Source organism: Rhinolophus sinicus, linkage group LG02 (genome assembly GCF_036562045.2).
Source record: "Rhinolophus sinicus isolate RSC01 linkage group LG02, ASM3656204v1, whole genome shotgun sequence".
In the NCBI taxonomy this organism is placed as follows: Eukaryota; Metazoa; Chordata; class Mammalia; order Chiroptera; family Rhinolophidae; genus Rhinolophus; species Rhinolophus sinicus.
The window spans coordinates 57018501-57042928 of record NC_133752.1 but is presented as its reverse complement, the minus strand read 5'-3'; the positions used below and the strand labels follow the sequence as shown (position 1 = coordinate 57042928).

Genomic DNA, 24428 nt, shown 5'->3' with positions numbered 1-24428 from the left:
CATACAGAAACAGTGGCCTTCCCTTGCCTAGAATGTTTTTCCCAATGTTTTCTTTCATTCATCAGGTCTTAGGTAGTTTATAGTTTACCTCCTCAGATGATACTATAAAAGGAGGTACTCTTCTCATCTCTCTACCACACCACCTTCTTTGTTTCCTCCACAGTACTGCCACAGCCTAAAATTATCTTGTTCTTGGGTACTTGCTTATTTTCTCTCTTTTTCATATAGAAAAAGAGAGGAACCATATAAACTTAGAACCAGTGTGTGGCAAAGTTCCTGGAACAATGCAATATCCGAGTAAATACTTGCTGAATATTTAAAATGAAAACACCAGGACCAGTATTAGGTAAATGTATTACGTAATTTACTACATTAAATTATTAGAGGTGAAAAGAATACGTATCATCTCAGCGAAAACACACAATAAAACAAAATATTCATTACCATGAAAATACTTAAGCCAAGAAAGAAACTTGTTCCCGATAATGTATTCTACCAGAAATCTAAGGCATATACGAAGTTTAAAAATTAGAAGCATTCCATTTAAATCAGGAAAGATGCCCAAATCAGAGCTAGTAGTGAACAGATCTGAAAACCTAACCAATTCAATACGACCAGGAAGAACAAACAAAACAAACAAACAAAAGCCCTATAGAATTATAAATACTAAAAAGGGGAAACAAAATGTCATCATTTGTAGAAAACATAATCGTCCTTCTAAAAATTTCAAGAGAATTAACTGAAAACTAAGTAAATAGTAAGATCAACATACAAAACTCAATAGATTTCCTGTAGACCAGCAATAAACAATTGAAAAACAAAACGTAAAATGAAAGAAAAGAGGTAATTCACAACAACAGCAAAAACTATAAAATACCCAGGAATAAACCTAACAAGAAAAGTGTAAGACCTACATGGAAAAAAAAAAAAAAATTAAAACTTTACTAAAGGACATAAAAGAACACCTGAAGAAATGGAGAGGCATACCATGTTCCTGGATGGGAAGATTCAATAGTGTAAAGATGTCAATTCTCCCCAAATTAATCTGTAAATTCAATGCACTTCCAATCAAAATCCCAAAGGGATTTTTAATGGAACTTGACATGTTGATTCTAAAGTTCATCTGGAAGAGAAAATACACAGAAATTGCCAAAAAAATTTTGAAAAAGACAATGGGGAGGGGTGCCCTACCAGATGTCAAAGATAAAATGACAATAATCAAAACAATGGAGTATTAAATCCAGAATACATAAATTTTGGACTTAAAATATGATAAAGACATCATATTTAAAGACAATGGGGGAAAAAGACATATTGTTCAATATGGGAGCATGGTTATGAAATTGAAAAAATTGTTATGTCTCCACCACAGAATATAAAAAAAAAAAAATCCAGATGAATTAAAATCTACTAGAAACTTAAAACTAAAGAAGTAGAAGAAAATATAAGAGACTAAATTACTATAAGAAGGCTTTTCTGAAAAGACACAAAACATAGATGCTAGGAAGAAAAGACTGATAGATTTTGACAATATAAAAATGAAAAATCCAAAGATTCCATAAAGTAAGACAATTGACAGGTTAGAAAAAAAATTATGTTATGTATATATTATAAACAAAAATATTAAGAAATTCTAAATTTTCAGTAAGAAAAAGATAAACCCCACAGTGGGCAAAATAATGTAACTAGGCAATTTATATGAGAAATTACAAATGACCAATAAATATGGTAAACTTCATTAGGACTCAGGTAAACACAAATTAAAATGAGGTATTATTCTTCATCCATTATCAGATGTCGAATGTTTTGGAGGATAATTGTCAGAATCGAAAATCAACATTTAAAAATGCAACTTTCCTTCTAGGAATTTAGTCTACAGAAATACTTATACATGCAAGCAAAAAAATATGTACAAGAGTGTTCATTACAATATTGATTATAACAGAAAAAATTATAATGCATATGCCTACCAACAGAATGGATAAATTATATTATGAAATAATAGCTATCTGAAGAATAAAGTAAGTAGATCTACATATAAAGTCCTATGAACCTGTCCTGCTCAATCTTTCCCATCACTTTTCATCCCTTTAGCCTTCATTATTTACTTTTATGAAATTTTTCAATAGTGACATTTTCCCTGTTTGCTTATTAGTTTCCTCTTATTTGAATGTAAGTTCACTTGGGCATGGACCCTATTTTGTTTCTTGCTCTATCCTTTGCATCTAGAATAGAGCCTTAAATATTATGTACTTAAAAATATTTACTCTATGTATACACAAATACTGATACAGAAAGATATCCCCATTACATTAGTGAAAAATGCAAGCTGCAAAAAAGCAAACCTGGTATGTATTTAAGTTGATTTTAAAAACAAAACGTATGCATATGCAAAAATACAACAAAAATTTTCAAGATGTATAAACTCAAGTTATTAACAGTGGTAATCAGAGAGTGAAATCAATAAGAGAGTTTTACCTTTTACTTGTTTTCTACCCTTCTATATTGCTTACCTTTAAACAAAATCACCAAATACTTTCCCAGTGTGGATTTTAGCAAATAATTTTTTTAAAAAATCCACTTTAGACCTTCAAAGAAAAATATCAAGAATAATCTAACCATTTACATATTTCTAACAAAAATTCCAAGAGCAATCATAACAATTTCTATTATTCTGAGATATACAGGATTAACTTGTTGGTATATGTAATTCAGTTTGAAGTATGCATATCCAAACTAATTATTTTTAAATGAACGATAAAGTCTTGGTTGGCATCAAAATCAATTCGTAAGATTCAGTTAAAGCAAGTACTTATTTTCTAAAGAGAAGCAAAATAAGGAAAATATTATTTTCTCTTCTTCTTTTTCCTTCTATATCCAATAAACTGTTTTTGAAAGTTAGGTTTACTGAAGTATAATTCAGAATAAAATCCACCCTTTTTCAGTTGTACAAATTAATGAATTCTAACAAATATATATATATAAGTGTAATCACTACAATCAAGATAAACACTATTTCTAACACTCAAAAATTTTTTCTGTTCCTTTGTAGACAATCCAATCCCCTACCACTATTCTCTGTCCATAGCAACCCTGATGTTTTCTGTTATTTTCATTTACTCTTTTCCAGAATGAAATGGAATCATCCATAGCTTCTTTCACAAATGCAGAGTGCCTTTGAGATTCATCCAAGCTATAGCACACATCAGTACTTCATTCCATTTTATTGATGAATAATATTACATCGTGTAGATGTACTACATTTGTTTAGCTATTCACCGATTAATGAACATTTGAGTACAAGGCTTTATGTGGGTATGTTTTCACTTCCTTTGGATAAATACATGAAGATATGCTATATGAAAAGTATATATTTAAATTTGTAAGAAACTGCCAGACTTTTCCAAATGATAGCACCATTTTGCTTTCCCACCTTCAAAGTATGAGCTCTGGTTGCTCTGGATTCTCACTAGCATTTGGTATTTACAGTTTTTTTTTCCTTTCTTTTACCTCTCCTCTCTATTCTACTGGGATAAAATTACATTGGGACTTTATTATGCAATTCCGTAATGGCTCGTGAATGATATTGAACATCTTCCCCTCTCCTTATCTGCCATCAGATACTTTCTTCCATAAAGTATAATTTTCCCCCATTTTTTATTTGTTTCCTCATTATTGACTTGTGAGAATTCTTAATATATTCTGGATACAAGTCCTTTATCAGACATGTAGTTTGCAAACATTTTCTCCAAACTGAGGGCTTGTCTTTTCATTTTTTCAGTATCTTCTGAAAAACAAGTTTTTAAATTGGATAAAATCCAAATTATCATTTTTCTTTTATGTTTGCATTTTTGTGCCCTGTCAAAAACATCTTTGCCTAACCCAAAGTCACCAAGATTTTCTATGATCTCTTCTAGAACTTTTACTGTTTAGGCTTTTATATGTAGGTTTGTGACCCAATTCAAGTTAATTTTTGCATTAAGTGCAAGGCATGAGTTGAAGTTTTTTCAACTTGTGGATAAAAGGATATCCAAATGTTCCAGCACCATTTGTTGAGAAGACTACATTTCCTCCACTGGCAAAAGATGCCTTGGCACCTTTGTCAAAAATGAACTGTTCAGACAGGGTTCTTTCCTAGGCTCTATTCTGTTCTACTAATCTACATGTCTATCCTTTACTCAATACTACACTGTCTTGGTTAATATAACTTTAGAGTAAATCTTAAAATCCTTCTATTTGTTCTTGTTTTTCAAAATTACTTTGGCTATTCTAGGGTCTTTTCCTTTCTATACAGATATTGGAAATATTTTGTTGATTTCTACCAAATTAAAAAAAAAGCCTCGTAGGATTTTGATTGGGATTATACTGAATTCTACAGGCCATTATGGGGAGAAGAAGAGGACTGACATCTTAACAGTACTGAGTCTTCCAAACCATGAATATAGCACGCATATTTTCATTTATTTAGATCATCTGTGATTTAGTTTTCAGCATATAAATTATATAAATGTTTCATGTTTTTGGTATTGCTATAATTTATACTTTGAAATATTTTTGTTTTCCAAATGTTCATTTCTAAAATACAGAAATACGAGACACCTTGCTGACTAGTTCTAGTATTGTTTTTTTGTAGGTTCCATGAGATATTGTACACAATTATGTCATGTGTGAATAAAGATGTTTTCTTTCCAATCTTTGTGGGTGTTTTTCCTTTTTTCAAATTTACCCAACTAGAATCGCCAGTATGTTGAGTAGAGATGATGAGAATGGATAACTCTGTCCTGTTCTCAATCTTAGCAGAAAACCATTCATTCATCCTCACCATTAAGTATGATGTTAGCTATACTTTTTTCATAGATGCCCTTTATCAGGTTCTTATATTCCTAGTTTGCTGAGAATTTTTAAATTAGTGTATGTTGAATTTTACCAAATTTTTTCTGTATTGACAAAATAAAATGTATTCCTTTTTGAGTGTGTTAATATAGTGAATTACATTGATTAGCAAAGTGTTAATTTTGCAATCCTAGCATACACACCATTTGTTCGTTTAGATTCTGTTTGCTAATATTTTGTTACAAATTTGCCACCAAGTTCACTATATATATTGTTATCTTATAAATGTCCAGTTTCGGTATCGTGGTAATGCTGGTCTCATATAGTTGGGAAGTAATCCCTCATCATTTATTTTCTGGGAAAATTTGTATAAATTTAAATTATTTCTTCCTTTAATGTTTCATATAATTTATAGATGAAGCCATTGGAACATAGTTTCCTTTGCTGAAGAGTTTTTAATTAGAAATACTACCCCTCTACTGATAAAATCATTCAGGTTATTTATTTATTCTTGAGCGAGATTCAACAGTTCGTATTTTTTCACGGAATTTGTACATGTCACCTAAGTTAAACTTGTCGGGAAAGTTATTCATAATAGTCCCTTATTAACATATATATATTCAGCAATGATGTATGTAGCACTTTTTCTAGGATGAGTTCACGAACTTAATTGTCCAACCTCATACATCTAAAGCACTGCTTAGAGGGAAATTTATAGCACTAAATACTTACATTAAAAAGGAATAAACTTTTCAAATCAATGATCTGAAATTATGCATTAAGAAATAAGAAAAAGAAAAACAAATTAAACCAAAGCAGGCAGAATGAAGGGAATCATAAAGATAAAAGCAGAAATTAATGAAACTGAAGACAAAAACAATAAAGAAAATAGAATATATATATGGGCGGATATGTAGTTAGTAATGTCCCTTTTTTTAAACTGCTGACATTGGTGACTTATGTCTTCTCTCTCTCAATATAAGACATTTATCAGTTTCAATGATCCTTTCAAAAAACTACTTTCAGTTCTATTTTCTTTATTGTTTTTGTCTTCAATTTCATTAATTTCTGCTTTTATTTTTATGATTCCCTTCATTCTGCCTGCTTTGGTTTAATTTGTTCTTCTTTTTCTAATTTCTTAATGCATAATTTCAGATCATTGATTTGAAAAGTTTATTCCTTTTTAATGTATTTAGTGCTAAAAATTTCCCTCTAAGCAGTGCTTTAGATGTATGAGGTTGGACAATTAAGTTCGCGAACTCATCCTAGAAAAAGTGCTACATACATCATTGCTGAGTATCACTACGGTCACCTTGGAAATAGTGCCCTTGGGAAGCTATGCACCAACGCCAGTGTCTAGTCCACCTTTCAAAGCAATTTTGGAACTCTTTTTCTGGAATGGCCATCAGAGCTGTCTTCGGATTACCCTTGATGTCCTAAATATCATTAAAATGTCTTCCTTTCTATATTTCCTTTATCTTCAGGTAAAGAAAGAAATCACTGGGGACCAGACCAGGTGAGTAGGGAGGGTGTTCCAATACAGTTATTTGTTTACTGGCTAAAAACTCCCTCACAGACAGTGCCGTGTGAGCCAGTGCATTGTCGTGATGCAAGAGCCATGAATTGTTGTTGAAAAGTTCAAGTTGTCTAACTTTTTCACGCAGACTTTTCAGCCCTTCCAAACAGTAAACTTGATTAACTTTCGTCCAATTGGTACAAATTCATAATGAATAATCCCTCTGGTATCAAAAAAAGGTTAGCAATATCATTGCAACAAATCTGCACTTAATTGTCATACCTCCTATACCACAAATCCTGATATATATCATTATATTCAAAATTATTTTCTAATCTCCTATGTGGCTTCCCCTTTGACTCATGCATTATTTTTATGATGTGTTATTTAATTTCCAACTATTTGGGATTTTCCAGAGATCTCTCGGTGTTTTAATTTTAGTTTAATTCCATTATGGTCAGAAAACATACACTTTTTAAATCAAAGTAAAAATATTCTTGAAGCTCATAGGAATTTTAAATAAAGTTAATGGAAAGATAATTGACAAAAAGGCATACTGTACCAAACTAAATACTTAAAAATGATTATGATTATGTTGTACAGCTGAAATTAATACAATATTGAATGCGAACTGTAATTGAAAAATTTTAAAAGGGGGGGAAAGGGTGAAGGGGAATAAGAGGGTCAAATTTCCAGGTATAAAATGAACTCATGGGGATGTAACATACAGCATGGGAATATAGTCAATAATATTGTAATAGCATAGTACGGTGTCAGATGGTTGCTGGACTTACAGTGATCACTTCTTTAGGTATATGACTGTTGAACTACAGTGTACACCTCAAACTGATGTAATGTCTGTTAGCTATATTTTTAAATAAAAATCTTTTACAAAATGGTTAAAGTGGTAAATTTTGTTGTGTGTGTTTTACCACACAAAAAAGAAAGGAAACATAACTGTTGGTTTGCAGATTTTACTATTTGATAAACACCAAATTTGAGAAGACAGTTTTAAAAGTCAATTAAACAGAAAAATATGCTAGTACCATATTTCTTCTAAATTCAGCAAAGAGAAAAAAACATGACTACTCCATTCCAAGAATCCTAAAATGTTAAAGGTGAAACGGATCTTAAAGGTCACCTTGTCACAATGATAACCTATTCACATGGTTGCCTTGAAAATTTATCTTTTTCCAACTCTGAAGTTTTACATTTTAATATCTAGCCTTTCTAATTCTATCACTTTATTATGTATTAGATGTAGATTTAATTGCATTCTAGGACCCGAAACATTTCCTCTTTCATTCAGTCTGCTGTCTTCTGGATCATTTATTTCCTGTCCAGTTCACAATTAAATGTGCCCATCATGTCAAGTATTTTCTAATCAGACCCTTCTGACCTTCTCTTGCTTAGCTAATTCATTTAAATAATGTATGTTCCCTCCATTCCATCTTGAGCCTTTTAGTTTGTTTAAGTTCTCCTAATGTCAACTATAAACACAAATTTTAACTAAGGCCTATGTCATTGATAACTGAAATATTTATCTCTCCCCAGACAAACTTCACTGCTGAACTGCAGTTCTGAATTAATGTAAACTGCTGGGGATCTCTTCCTCGATGTGCTGTAGTCACCTCAATTAAATATATCTTAAACTGATAGCTTTTTGTACTCTCTTGCCCATCTCTAAGAAAGCTACTTTTCTGGTATATTTTTCCAGAGGAAAGTATAGCGCCTTGCCTTTACTAGTTTCATCTTCTCACTGCTTGCACTGATCAGAGATAATACTCTACAGGGGGCATCAACAGCAGGGGATTTCTATTAGACTACCATATCAAAATAAATGATTGAACCCTATCTTACCAAATTCAAATTATAGTCAGATTTCTAAGTATTCCAATTTCCTTTAAAATGTAAATCAGATTTTACCACTCTTTTGTTGAAAACTGTCCAATAGCTCTCACTGCATTTAGATCAATGCCAAAGTCTTTACAACGTCCCAAAATGGCAAGGGTTATGTTTCAGTTACTTATGTAACCCAAACTCCAAGGACACAACAGATGCTCAATAAAATAGTTGATGAATCAATAATTTCCAATATTCGTGAGATCCAACAGAAAAAAATATTTCTGGCACATCAAAAAACGATGAGCGGAAGTAATATTATAACAATAGATAGTTGCTCACTTGAATTCATATAAGTATATATGCATCATTTTGATAAATTCAGCAATTATCAAAACAAATCGTTGTCTATTATAGCTAATACTTTCCTGTATATATTAATCTTGCTTTATCTGAGGCTAAAGGTACTGTCTACAAGAAGGTACATTTATTTTTATGTCATGCAATAAAGATTCCGCTTATGCTTATCTTTGATTTTTACTAAATCTCAAAATCCTAAAACTGGAAAAAATGGTAGCCCTTCCTTAGGTGAGACTTTAGAACATTTGTATTATCAATCGAGATGAAATTAGAAACAAATAACTTCTAATTTTAAAACTAATTGCATTTTACATAGAAATTAGTCCTAAAAATCTGAATTTGTATATAGATGCAAAATACACAGCCAAACATAACGCTTCTCTTCCTGCAAATGCTTCGGAAGAGGAGCAGTCATCTTGTATCTACCTTGTTTGGAGAAGACGCATTAGCCCAAAGCAACACAAGTCTAAGAGAAATATAAAATTCACATGACAATTCAAGCAAAGAAATGTTAAAAATTTATTCCTGGTCTTCAATTCTAAATACTGGATGTTATTATGAATAAGCCTTTTAAAAATCACTTTTAAAAAACTACCCAATAAATGATTTCTTTGTGGAGATCAGGAATATTTACAAAGAAGAAAAATGAAAACTGTAACTTGCCTTAAAGATATAAAAATAGGTGTTTGTGGTTTGGGATACAATCATTAATCATACCCGTGAAAAGACTTTATCTCACAAATTTTAAAGGGATGATGTGTTCTGAAAAGCTGTGCTAATGACCTAAAAGGTTGATTTAGTGTTAAAGACATTAATGTCAAAGGTATATCTGAAACAATTAAGTTGTAAACTTTTATTACAAATTAAAAATGAAGTTCTTAAAAATCTCATCTTGACCAGATATTAAACAATTTAAAAACCTTTAAAGGGTATTGAGAAAAAAACAGGTTTTTTTTATTATTAAAAAACACGTTTGTCATTAGCAAGCACCTGTTAATAAAGGTCTTAAATAATTGTTAAAAAAAAAAAAAAGTATATCTGAAGAATCAGAATAAAATAATTTCATTAAATGTTAAGAGTGGACAAAAATCAGTCATTTTTCAAAATTACTTTATTAAATAAAGAGATATTTAAGTAGTCCTCTATATCCTAAAGTTTATATTTAAGTAGCTATTATACTGGATTCCTTACTATTATACTGGCTTCACTGACCTCCACAACCATTTCAAAGAACTAAAAAATACAGAGCTTTCTATAACTAAGTCTGTGGGTTTTTTGGCGTGGGGTGGGGTGGAGTGGGGTGGGGTGGTGCACGGCCTGATAAAAGGTTCACAAAATTACTCACACTAAAAATCATACCGCTCTTTGTAAGTTATCATTAGGTAACTCTTATTTTTGAATAATTTTACCGTACATATATGAAATGACAATCATGAAAACACATGCCCAGGGAAAAAAATGCAAACTATAGGGTTAATTATAACTTGCCCTGTCTTGGTTTCCCCACTGAAATCACTGATGTTGTTGTCTGCTGGCCGACAGGCAGCAGCAGTCATGCAGTTTGAATCACAAACTAGTAAGACAAAAATCTTGTCTTCAACCTAGGTTAAACTATTTTGCAGTTGGCTTCAGCAAATACAAAATTAAAATATCTGAAATTACAAAGATTAAACATTAATTATCATTTCCATTATTAAAAGAATCTCCATGGGCAATTCAACAGATACTGTTTAGCTAATTAATTTGGACGTGAGTCTAAAATGATGAGACCAGTAACTCCTGGATGGTAGGGTGGGTCTATGTCTTTACTCATCTCTGTTTCCACCACAATCTTCACACATAAAAGGTCATAGGTGCGGGTTAAATTTAACATAAATAGCATGTTTTATTTCCTGCATTTAAAATGTTTGAAGGAAATTAATATAGTCAATTTTCAGAACGATATATAAGCATTCTCTAACTCAAATGTTCTATTTAGCTATTTAGCAGCAAATGTCTGCTGGCTATTTAGAATTCAGGTTATATTCTGAGTAGCACTCTTTGAACCACCAACTTCCCAACTCTAAACTGAGAGCTCTGAAATAGTTGTTAGATCTTGTGGTGTTAACACAGCCCATCTACTATAAGGGTTCTTGTGGTAGAAAGTGGAAAAGCGTTATTATGCAAATAATACTCAAGTCCTTTGTTCCTGTAGTTATATAGTGAATACTGTTTACATTATGAAAATCAAGATTTATGCAATGTTTATAGCAATAAAGACAACTGTCCTGTAATATAATAAATATATCCTAACAAACCTCCCATTCTGAAAAAGAGCACATTAAAAATAGCATGACTTAGAAAAAATTGAACTGGAGTCATTCTACTCAAAATTTATGCAACTCTAATCAGAACACTAAGAAAAACAAATAGCAATTGTAATAAAAATACTAGCATACTTGAAGACATTAAGTTGCTACACATACATACTACAGTAAACATAACTTTCAAAAGAAAAGAGAACCCTGTAACAAGCATGTTCAAGAGAGAACACTTAGCCAGAGTCAAGGCAAAGAAGTTCAGGTGAATGAGCATCACATTAAATATATTATTTACTCTTTGCCTTGGTGTATTCAACTGTGTTAGTATACTCTGCATTCATCAGCTCCTGTTATTTAGTGGTACAAAACCTAAAAATATTGAGAAAAACTGTGTATGAACCAATGTAACCTCAGAGTTATTTTGCCATCATTCCTCCAAATTTAGGGATATATATATATATATATATATATATATATATATATATATATATAAAAATCTAAATAAAAAATTTTTGAAATTACCCCAGGAAAACAAGTAGAAACTAGCACTGTCCCAAGCAAACTGAAACTATGGCTACTCCATCTACCTACTAATTGTATATGAGCATTCACTTACTAGAAACATTCAATGGAACAGAATAGCTTTACTAAAACATCACTGACTTTGATGCATTACCTAAAGTCATGATGGCAAAATAATATGAATTATCAAATAGCAAAAAAAAAATTTAAGTCCCCTATACACTGAAACTCTTCAATTGTCCAAACGCCATTTACTTTAGTTTCTCACTGCAAATGAAAATTGCATTTGGCACATTGCAAATGTACACCAAACAGAATAGTCATCGGCAATATGTTCCACTTGATAAAGACATTATTGAAAGATAAATCAACTTGACACTCAAAAGCTCAAGAATTCCTAAGAAATGTAGCTAGTCTATATGGTATGCTGGCAAAATGGCTCTGAAATGCTATACGCATATGCAAAATTTCATCCAAAATCCATATTTATGTAAAAAAGACAACTTGAATATTGATAATCACGATTCAACATTAATACCTCAAAAAGTGATTCCTTTATATGAATAGCCTAGTATTAGAGAAAGAAAAAAAATTAAAAGACAAATTACTTTAGCATATTATAGCTTCACCCCAAATCACAAAGGAGATTAAACCAAATTTATAAAATTCCTTTCTTTGGATATCTGGCTCCCACCACACATCCACCAACAAAATCAAAGCCCTCTTTTCTCCCCAGAATGATACCCAAATACATTCTCCACTAATTACATAACAAATTAAACGAATCACAAACAAAAAGAATCACAAATTTTAGGAACTGGGAAAACATCCCGGCTACGGAAGGTGATCTGAATTTTGTAACATAAAATAAATAAATAAACCAAGAATTTGAACAGTTCGGTATCAAAAAACATAGAACTACTCCCTGAGGAAAAAAATGCAAGAGAAAGTAGTTATAGTGCACTCTAAAAATTCCCCCTTCTTTTCCCAACACATCTCATTCTAGTTATGGATTCACTAGCCTCAACTTATGCCTAAAGATTATGACAACCTGACATCAGCAATCACGCCACAGATACAGAACTCATATTCACGCTTGCCCCGGGGCCTTTTCTCATAGGCCACTAAAAAATGTTGTCTGGCTACCACGTATCTCTCAGCAAGAAGTATTCTAATTAACAGAGGAAAACACTGTCTCAATCTCATCAATTCTACCTCTTCTAATCCCCTTCAAAACATTAACTATAAAGTCATACCCTAGGAATTTACAAGTACAGTTCCCTCAGCCTGAAATTTACTGATTTTCAAATGGCTACCTGGCTTCTTCTCAACATTCAAGTTTCTACTTCCGCAGAGTGGTATTTTCTGACCCTGTGAACAGCAGCTCCTCTCCTCTGTCATGGTCTACTCCAACAACGTGGCTTTATTTTTTAATAGTATTAATTACTATATTAAATTGTATAATTTACTTTCTAGCTTAACTGTATATTGTCAATATCTCCAACTAAAACGTAAGTTCCATGAAAGTGGAACTTCATCGGTCTGTTTCCCTGCTGTGAGTCTAAGGCCAGAGCAGTGCAGGACGCCAAAGTGGCAGTCAATAAATATTTGCTTGATGACTATATATCACTAAAGATATTTAACTTTGGCAAGTCTTTTGTTTAGAGACCCTAAAATACACCTGTATGCCTCCTATCTTTTTTCATCTACTTAAAAAGTTTCTGACAACAAAGTCTATTCGTGAAGTGTATCTTTTTCATCTAGAAGAGTACTATTGCAACGGAAATTTATATTGCTTTAGTATATATCCCCTGTTGAAGCCAACAAAACATCAAACACCAAAAATGTTCTTGTACTACCGTGTCTCCCCGAAAATAAGACCTAGCCAGACCATCGACTCTAATGCACCTTTTGGAGCAAAAATTAATATAAGACCTGGTCTTATTTTAATATAAGACTGGCCTTATATAAGATCGGGTCTTATACAATATAACATAAGACCAGATCTTATACAATATGATATAATATGATAAGAGATATATGATATGATATGATATAATGTAATACCAGGTCTTATATTAATTTTTGCTCCAAAAGACGCATTAGAGCTGACAGTCTGCCTAGGTCTTACTTTTGGGGAAACAAGGTAACAGAGATTTACTTTTATTTTTAATCCACCATGTATTTCAGAATCCCTAAAAAAGAAACAGAGTTTTTGTCTATGTCTGCATTGAATATGGAATAAAACAGGTTTGTATTACAAAATAAAATAAAGATAGGAGAAACATTTTTGTCCAGTTTATTTAAATATTGAAAAAGTCTACCATGACAGACTTTTACATGAGTCTCCCCATTTGAAATTTTTTACAAAACACCAGCCAATTCAAAGGCCCGCTTCCATTCAACATTTAATAAAGAACCAACTTGACTCCCTGGGTGTTATGGACTAAGTGTTTGTGGGCCCCTCAAATGCCTATGTTAAAATCTTCCTACCTCAATGTGATGGTATTAGGAAGTGGGGCCTTTGGGAGGTAATTAGGATCAGATGCCATGAGGGTGGAGCCCTTATGAATGGGATTAGTGCCCTTATAAGAATGAGTTTGCTTCCTCTCTTTGCTCTCCACCACATGAGGTTACAGCAGAAGTTGGCAGTCCACAACTGGAAGAGGGTCCTCACCAGACCCCAACACCATGTTGGCACCCTGAGATCTTAGACTTCCAACCTCCAGAACTAGAAGATATAAATATCTGTTATTTTTATAAACCTCTCAGTCTATGGTACTTTGTTATAGCAGCCTGAATTCACTAAGACATTTGGAGTGTTTGGGGGCACATTTCTTTAAATTCTCTTTATCCACAATCTTAGAGCGCTGACTCTTTAGCTGTACACTAAAATTAAGAGAAAAGGTACTGATGCCTGGGTCATGTCCTCAGACATCCTGATATACTCATTCTGGGGTACGATATGGGCACAGAATTTTAAAACTTCCCTAGGTAATACTAATGCAAAACCAAGGTTAAACCACTACTTAAATGATAAAAAGATAGTTTATTATGTGAAGATAAAAATAACTTCTCTTAATTGAAAGTCATTTAGTCATTCTAACTGCTATTAGCCTTAGTTTATACTCAAAAATAACCCAACACTTTACAAGTCACTTAAAAGACATCAGAACCTTTCTCATGCTTTCTCTCAGTTATTAAATAAATACATCAAAATACCTATAAAGTGCTCAGAACTATGCTAGGCACCGATGAATAAAACTGGATCACTGTACTACTGTAGTCAGGCATCCAATTCTCCTTTTCAGGTGTCCCCACCTCAACCACCATTATGATCACTCTCCTTTCCATCAGGGGTTGCACTGTATCAGACAGAGTACAACTGTAATGCCAAATATAGACCTTTTGGGAACTAGTGTTTGGGTTTAACTACAGGACTGTTGGATGTCAAGCTCCGTTTTTACTCAAGGATTATTCATAGGACTTAGTCAATCCTAGTAAAAAAGAAATTCATTCTGTAAAGAATAAGATATACCAGAATGTGAAAGGTATGATCTTACTAATTAATCATGTGTATAAATGGCGTCAGAGGAAAAAAGTTAAGATCCTTATCTCATCACATCATGTATTACAATATAAAATAAATCCTAGCAATATTGGATTAAAAAACATATAAATTAACATTAACAGATCTCCAGAAGGGGGAGCGTTTTCTAAGTACAAAAAAAGAGGAAATAATCACAAAGAAAAAGAAGATACACTTATATAAAACTTTCCCCAAAATACCCTTAACTAAAAAGGTAAAGAAACTTAGAAAAAATTTCTTACCACATTTAACAAAGATTCACATCAATAATACATATTCTCTCAAAAAATAAAGCCACATTTTCATTAGCAAAATGGCCAAAGGACATTTAAAAAACGTTTTTCCAACAAAAAGTCGGGAAATAAGCCAGATAGCCAGCAATATAAATGCACAGCATGTTACAGTCTCAAGCTAAAATATTATGCAATCACCAAAAGAATTATTTTCAAAAAAATAAATAAGATAGGAAAAGCTCAAGATATACACATATTAAAAGTTAGGACATAAAATTCTCAAGCCTAGTAAAAATAATTCAGACGTGAGCATGAAGACTGGAATATAAATATTAAAATATTCATGCTTTTCCTTTATGCTTCAAAATCTTTATAATGAATATGTGTTCATGTAATTAACAGAAAAAGTTTCAAAATCCATATTCCTTGATCTAGAAATCTAGCATAAATTTTTTGAAATCCAGAGGAAACAGAAAAATACTCAATGCAATATTACCTATAATGGCAAAAGAAAAAAAATAAAAATTATTTGACATATTTTATTTAAATTGATACTTCCAGCAAATATTAAAGGACACAGAAAATATAAATAATGTGTGAAGAGAAAATATTAAGATATATATTTTTATATAATATGGTCTCAATTTGTTTAAAATTTGCATGTATCTGTATGAGCACGGAGAATGGACGGAAAGGAAAACACCAAAATACAACACTATTCATTTTAATTTTCTCTAAATCATTCTGTATTTTCTTGTTTCCTATGAGAGCATATAATTAATAAACTTTTTCATCCCATCCCTAAAGAGCTAGTACTAGAGTGTTTGCCATTGGTAATAACCTGTAACAGTTTATTTTAAATTGCTTCAACATGTGTACACTTTTCTACACACAGGCAGCCGAGAGCAATTTTTAAAATGTTTTCACTAAATACACTTAGGCATATTTAAATGTACTATAAGCATATTCCATGCTGCTATATGAACATGGTACGCTATCAACAGTTAACACTGGCAGTCATCTGTGCTAGGAACATCTGCAATGGAACTGCACTGACACGGTATCTGCTGTGTACATACTGCATGTACATGGTATGAAATGACTTTACAACTAAATAGATGAGGGCTAGAAAGATGTGGCACTCTATTAGCCATAAAAGATATTTCACTGCAAATTTGCCACAACTTTCTCGGTCTATTTTAATATAATTCTCTCCACAATACAGTAATTTAAATGCAGTAACTATATGGCTTACCGTTATGACAAAGTAAATGGTACTTAATTAGGCTTCCTGTCTCTTTTCAGACAACAAACAGTCAAAACAGGGATATGATAACTCAGAAACAAAGAAGCAAATCCTAGTACCTCCCCATCTTCCTGCCATATCCAGCAGTAGTAGTTGAGGAAAACAAAGCAGAGAACTAAAGCTTAGTTCAGGAGACGAAGATCAAAAATTGGAGAAGCTGTGAAAGCTAAAATTCGTGGGGCAGAGAACTGGAGAGAAGAACTAGGAAAAGAACTATTTAGGGAACGCCAAGCTAAACAACTTTAGGAGCTCCCACAGGGTTGGGATACATTGAGATCCAACCAGCCAGGGAAGAGAGATTACACTGAACACCTGGGGTATTTAGTAGAGAATCAAGAAACGCCACATATAAAAGTAGGGAAATTCTAACTTTAGAGTACACAACACTAGAAAGATGCCATATCAATGTTGCAAAACAAGCCTCAAAAGTATGAAGCTGATTCACAAGTAACCTAACTGCTAGGGAAAAATACATCCTCTTTAAAGAAGGACAATAACATTCATACTGTCAACAATGTGATATTACAATGTCCATCATAAAAAGTACTAGATTTGCAAAGAAGCAAGGAAATATAAGGAAAAAAAATAAAAGGAATAAAAAATAAATTAAAAAATAAGGAAAAAACAGGAATTTAGAAACAGTTGTTGAAATGACAGGTGTGGTATTAGCAGACAAGGACTTTAAAGCTCTTTCAAATATGCTCAGAGACTTAAAAATGTGAACATAATGAAGAGAGAAACGAAATCTCTGAAAATAGAGGATCAAATAGAATTTTCATAGTTGAAAAGTACAGTGTTTGTTAAAAAAAAAAAAAATTCACTGGGTGGCACAGCAGAAGACCAGTGAACCTGAGTTAGAGTGCTAGAAATTATCCCAATTAAAGCATGAAAGAAAAAAGACATACAGAGGCAACATTACCTTTAGGAGGATGTAACAGTGTGTGTGATTAGATTCCCAGGAGGAGAGAAGAAGGTAGAAAAAATATATGAAGAAATAATGCCTAAAAATTCTCAAAATCAGACAGAAAAATACAGAGGGTGCCAAAAAAAATGTACGCACATTTTGAGAAAGGAAAAAAATGTATTAAAATTATACTGATGGTAACCACTTTGAGCACCTCTTGTAATTGCAGAAGTCAAATGTGGCTTGTTATCAGTATATATTGAGTTATTACAATTTTAATACAGTCTTTTCTTAAAATGTGTATACACTTTTTTCACACCCTCTTTTGGCACCCTCTGCATAAACTTGCAAATTCAATAAGCTCAACAAACTTCAAGCAGGATAAACCCAAAGAAAACTATATCAAGGCATGTCAGAATAAAACTACTGAAAAATTAGTAATAAAAAAAAACAATAAAACTTAAAAGCAGCCAGAGAAAAGAGACATGATGTACAAAGGAAGAAAGATAAGAATGATTGCTGACTTCTCATCAGAAAGAATGGAAGCCAGCAAACGAAAGATACTTTTAAAGTGCTAAAAGAAAAATATCTTTCAACTAAGAATACTATATGCAGTGAAAATATACTTCAAACATAAGGGGAAATAGACATTTGCAGACAAAATGTGAGAAAATTTGTTGCCAGCAGACCCGCACTATAAAAAACATTAATGGAAATTATTCAAGTGGATGAAAATTATGTAAGTAGACAGCTGACAAAACTGAACTCACAAAAAGAATAAAGAACACCAGAAATGATATAAAAATGGATGTCTCCCTTTTCCTCATTTAAGAAAATATTTTTAAATAATAACAATCTATTCTGGATATTCACAATATATGTAGAAATAAAATATCAATAATCCCACTAGAAACATAAGGGAAGAAATAAAGTATACTGGTATAAGGTTCCTAACATTATATATGAATTGGTACATTATTATGCAAAGGTAGTGGTAAGTTAAAACGTGTATACTGCAAACCCCAAAACCACCACCTAAAAAATAATGGAAAGAGGTCATACGGCAAAATAGGTAAAAAAATGGAATACTAAAAACAATCAAATAAAAGGCATGAACAAAAGGAAAGGAGCAATAACAACTGGGACAAACAGAAAACAATTGGCAAGATGGCAGATTCCAACATAAAACACTGATAATTACATTTAGTGAAAATGGAGTAAATACATGGATTAAAAGGCAAAGACTGACAGTATGGATGGATAAAAGGGCACGGGCTAACTATATGCTGTCTACAAGAAACACTTTGAATATAATGACAGAGATAGGTTAAAAAGGTGGAGAAAGATATACCATGAAAACAGTTGTAGCAAAGCTGACAGAGCTATTAGTATTGCACAAAGTAGAATCCAGACAACACAAAGAATACCAACAAAAATAAAAAGGGACATTTGATTACATAAAAGAATCAATTTAGCAAGAAGATATAATAAACCTAAATTTTGTGTACCTCATAACAAAGCTCCAAAGTACATGAATCAAAAAGTGACAGATCAGAAAGAAAAAAAATGAGCCTCTCCTCAACGATAGTTGAAGATTTCAAAACTGGTGTCTCAATAATTGATAGGACAAGTAGACAGAAAATCAGTAAGAATATAAAAGACTTCAACATTATTAACTAACGTGATCTAGTTGACATATATGGAAAACGCGTTTCAACAACTGCAGAGAACATATTCTTCTTAATAAAAGCGTACATGGAACATTTACCAGAATGAACCATAAGACAAGTTTCAATACATTTATAAGAACTGAAATCAAAGCATATTACATCCTCTAATCACACATAATTAAATTGGAAACCTGTAGCATCCCAACATATTAGAAATAAAATAAGTCAATTTTAAATAACCCACAGAATCTTTCTCAAAAAGAGTTCCTCATCTGAACCACAGATGATCAAAAATGATTTGGGTGACTATTTTCTCATTTCTCCCAAAGATGATATATAAACAGTACTATTCTAAATGCACAGGAGATGTCTTAAGCATTAGAGCTTAATTCTCCCATGAAACCACAGTTGAGAAAGGCAAATGAGTCAAGAAGATAATCACAAAGGAAATTATAAAACATTTAGAATTAAATGATAATGCAAAAACAACACATCAAAATCGGTGGTATATATCTTAAGCAGTCACAGAAGGAAATTTATAGCTTTTAATATTCATACTGGAAAAAGAGAAACATTAAAAATAATGATCTAAACTTCCAATCAAATTGACTAGAAAAGTGAAAAAGTAAGTGAAAAGGAGGAAATACAAGAGCAGAAAGTCAATGAAATAGAAAATGAACAAAATACAGAAAAAATATTATCACGAAATGAAAACCAACTTAAAATAAGATGGATAAATTTCATATTAGACTATCTAAGAAAAAAGAGAAAATGCAAATTACTAGTATCAGGATTGAAAGAGGGAACATTATCACAGATACTACCATCATTTAAAGAGTAAAGGACTATTATGAACAACCATGTCAATTAATTAAACAACTTAGACTGAAATAGACAAATTCTTTATAAGACTTACAAATTATCAAAACTGACAGAGAAAAGCTAAATAGCCTTATGTTGATACTATCAAAGACATTGAATTTTTAACAAAAAATTTTCTCCCACATACAAAATACTAAGTGTAGATGGCTTCACTGGTCAATTCAATCAAAAATTCAATTACACACAAATTTCAGAAAACAGAGGAGAAAGATACACTCCCAATCACTTTATGAGGCTACATTTCTCTGATATAAAAAATGGTCAAACGTTTTACAAGAAAAGAAAACTGAAGACCAAAGTGCATTGTGAAGAATAATTCTTAACAAGATATTAGTAAACCAAATCCACCCATATCCAAAAGGGGACATACCACCCATATCCAAAAGGGGACATACATCATGACCAAATGGAGTTTATCCAAAGACTACAAAGTTGGCTTAAAATCCAAAACTCAATTAATGTAATTCACAATGACAGAATAAAGGAGAAAATTATAAGATTCTCTCAAAAGATATAAAGCACCTGACAGTTCAATACCCTTTGATAATAAAAATTCTTAGCAAAGTCCAAATAGAAAGGAACATGTCAACCAGATCAAGGAATCAAGAAAAAACTACACGCAACATCATACTTAACGATGAAAGACTGAACTCATTTCCCCCTAAGATCAGGAACAGGTAACCAATTCCATTCATCATCTTACTGAACCTCCCACCTAGGACAGTAAGGTAAGAAATAAGGAATTAAAGACATAAAGATAGATATGGGGAGGGGTGATAGATGTTGAGAAGGGGAGAAAAACTGAATTTATTTGCATAGATGACCATGTACACAGAAAATCCTAAAATCTACAAAAAAAAAAAACCCCAAAAAACAAAAACAAAAAACCCCACCACCACCAAACAAAGCTCTATTACCTGGTAAACCTAAGTGAATTCAGCAAGCCTGTAAGATACAGGATCAATGTACAAATATCCATTGCATTTCTATATACAAGCAACAAACAACTGAAAAATAAAATAATTACCATTTACAATAATTTTTTAAAAATCACAAAATACTTAGGGAATAGACAGTATCAAAACATGCCATCCCATTACATGCCACTTTGGCATAAGGATTATTTTGACTGAAGGCAACTGAAAAACAGCAGATGTAGAAACTCTATGCCCTCCCCCCACCTCCTGCCTAAAAGCAGGGCATGAATTTCCCTTTGAGAAGTCTTCCCTCCTGCCCTCTCCTGTACCAGGAAGAGAAAGACTCTTAATCACTGGAGATGACCCTTACCACTGGTGATGGCTCCTACTTAGGTCTGTATTAGAAACCTTAATAAATAACCCTTATCTAGCATTAGTTTTACCATATATCTACCTTCCTACAATTTACCGCCCCTAGAAGTCCATATCCCTTTTCTTTTGGGTAGTCACTTCATAATTTATTGCCCGTTGTTAAAACAGTATATAAGTTCCCAAGCCTAAGAGCTTTCTTTGGGTTTTCACCCCTTTTCTGTGAGGTTATCACATGAATGCACAATAAATCTTCTGTCCCATTAATCTTTTATCAGTTTAATTCACAAGCCCCAACCACTGAACCTAAAAGGATAGAGGAAAAGTTCTTCCAACCCTACAGGGACATTTTAAACAAAATATTTGCAAGACCTGAACAATGAAAACAACACAACTGTTTTCTGAGAGAAATTAAAGAAAATGTAAATAAATGGACATTGTATGGGTCAACATTATGTCGGCTATGCAAAACACATTTCTAAGTCTGATATGGCCAAGAACCCACCAGTTTGCAAACTCTGCTCTGAGTGTTCTAAATCTTATCCTTGGAACAAACCAGACCATCAGAAAACTGAGTTAGTACTCAGACTACATTATTTTTTTAACCCAGTTGCATTTTATCAGTAAATTGTTCACTTACATTATGTAGAAACAATGTGAAGCTTGTTTATTTTCGGAATGCCGTAGAAGGTATTTACTACAACATGCTATACCTCCATCACAGGGACCCAAAGAGAAAATTTTTCTGAGACATAAATTGCACAAAATATATCAGTTTTCAAGATCATCTAGTATGCCCATGGAGTTTGTGGACAACAAAACCTCAATACCTCAAAACACATCAAGTTTCTAATTTGGTTCTGGTTGCTAGTTAATTTGATCTGAGTTTAGCAGTTATATATTGCACATGCATTTCTGTATACTTTTACCTCTGGTCTTAGTTTACTAATTTTGACTTTTGTATTTTTATTTTTTGAGTATATACTCTTATAAGCTATTTCAAATTCTTTTTACATAAATGTATAAGTAACTTTTTAAATTAAAAACAGCCAAGGTACCTATATTAAAGAATTTACCATTTAATCAAGGACCTAATAGAGACCATAAAATATTTTAATGGATGTAGTCTCACATTACTTTTTAAGAGCAGAAAAGGGTGGGAGACGATGAACATGAAAGAAAAACTGGTAAAAGAAAACCCTAGGGAAGGAGTAGGATTTGAATAGTGAGTGAATAGAAGGTGAAGAGGGTAGCAGGTAGACAATGTGAGCAGTAATAAGTTAACAGAATATAATGCAAAGGCAACTCGTTCAGAGTAGATATGGGAAAGATATTGGATGGGTAGAAGGAAGTCATATAATGGGTCAATATAATGGGTCAAGTGCAAAACTAAGCTTTGATTTGATTCTTAAATGTGAAATAACACTGTAAAACAGATTATAAACTTTTCCACACCATCTCATACTTTTTGCTTAGAAGTTATTAAGCCATTACCTTAAGAGCTCTAGTTATAGACTTTTACATCTAGAAGGAATCTTAGAGAAACTATACGGTATAATTTAACTTTAGAGATTAAGAAAAGCAAAAAAATAAAATACCTATTTTAAGTTACATACAAAAATTATAAGCCTTACAACTCCAAGCTATTGATCACGTGGGTTGATTTGAGTAACATGAATGACTTTCAACTGCTCTTCTTCAGTCCATGTATACACCAAAACCAAAACTAAGAGCTCAAAAAACTTTCCCAGGAAGATGATTCCTTCACTGTACAAGGATACATCAAATTAAAATGAAAAACAAGCATTTACTGTGTTCAAGATACAATGAATGCTAAGTCACTGAAGACACCATGAAGAATAAAACTATTCACAGAAAAATCACACAATAACACTATAAGCTCAAAACAATGAAAAATGAAGCCCATTACTTAAGTACTTAAAAATCAATGTCAACATAATTCAGCACTCTCACTTGCCTATCACTCTAAGAAATATATATTCTTTGTAATTCATAAAATACAAAATGATGATCCACCTGCAAAGATTTTTTTAAATTACATATGCAAGACTTAATCTTAACATTTTGGTTCTTTAAATGGATACTTTTATATAAGACAATAAACTTTTCTATCTATTGTTATCTACATTTACCTTATTTCATGGAGAATACTAAAAACAATAGGAAAGAGAACTCAGATAAGCATTCTGAGAAGATTACAAAGTATTGTACAAATGTGAGAAAATATTAAAAAGGAAAACTTTCAGTATGTTAAACACCAATACATATTTTTGGAAAATCTTAATAGTATTTCCTTACAAAATATAAAAATTTAGAAACTGCATTTCTCAACGTTGCTGAAAAATTTCGCAAACATGTGTCATCAGTCTTTGTTATGATGACAGGGCATAAATTACAAATGCACAACATGTGACAAGCACTGGGGTAGTGGCAACTGGACAAATTCAAGGTTAGAACCAGCTAAGGGTAAACACTAGTAAGATGAATGAGAAGGTCAACAAATGAGGTCTGTGCAAAAACCAAGGTGTTAGGCTGGCCACAATATCCAAACATTATGTAAAAGATCAGAAAGTACCGAGACAATCTATAGCAGGAAAAAGAAATCAAAATGAAGTGGGCAGTAGGTATCAAAACTCAGAAAGAGGCTAAATGATGAAAGGTCAGAGACTAAACAAGGAATTCAGACAGCAGAGAATACCAACAAGCAGTTTAACACTTGGCTCAACGCTTTCTTCTTCTTAACAGTGCTTAAATTTGGAGGTGGGAAACGTTAGCATTTGAGAAGTGGAAAGACAGATGTGCAGATGTTACTGACCTTTCTCTTTTCCTATAGGAACACATGATTTCAGTGCCAATTTCAAAATTATACTATGGTAAAAATAGAATACAAATAAATACACATTTATATAAATATAAATACAAGAGGAAGGTATAAAGTAGATTTTAAATGATTCAATTTTGCTACTATGCAAAGGAATTTGAAACACACAGCTTAGTCTTTGTGTAGCCAAAATATACATTATCAGAATTTTATTTTTCATTTTCACAGACAATATAAAAGAGAACTAGTCTCAGAGAAAGAACTCTTGACTGGACGAAAACCAGCGGGCATCTGTGATAGGATATTGAAAAGAAGCAATATTCAAATTTCCATACAAAGTTTT

General features: G+C 32.2%; 1 protein-coding gene across 11 annotated transcripts in view; it reads right to left on the bottom strand.

The window, feature by feature from the left end:
* ANKRD17 (ankyrin repeat domain 17) overlaps positions 1-24428 on the bottom strand; it is a 152346-nt gene that overhangs the window by 88766 nt on the left and 39152 nt on the right. Inside the window, exon 1 of one of the 11 annotated variants that reach the window (XM_074324468.1) lies at positions 988-1005. The exons of the other annotated variants lie outside the window; for them this stretch is intronic. Coding sequence (XP_074180569.1) covers positions 988-990 — 3 coding nt within the window. The 5' untranslated portion in view covers positions 991-1005. Of the gene's footprint in view, positions 1-987; positions 1006-24428 lie in introns of those variants that run through there. 11 annotated transcript variants of the gene reach the window in all.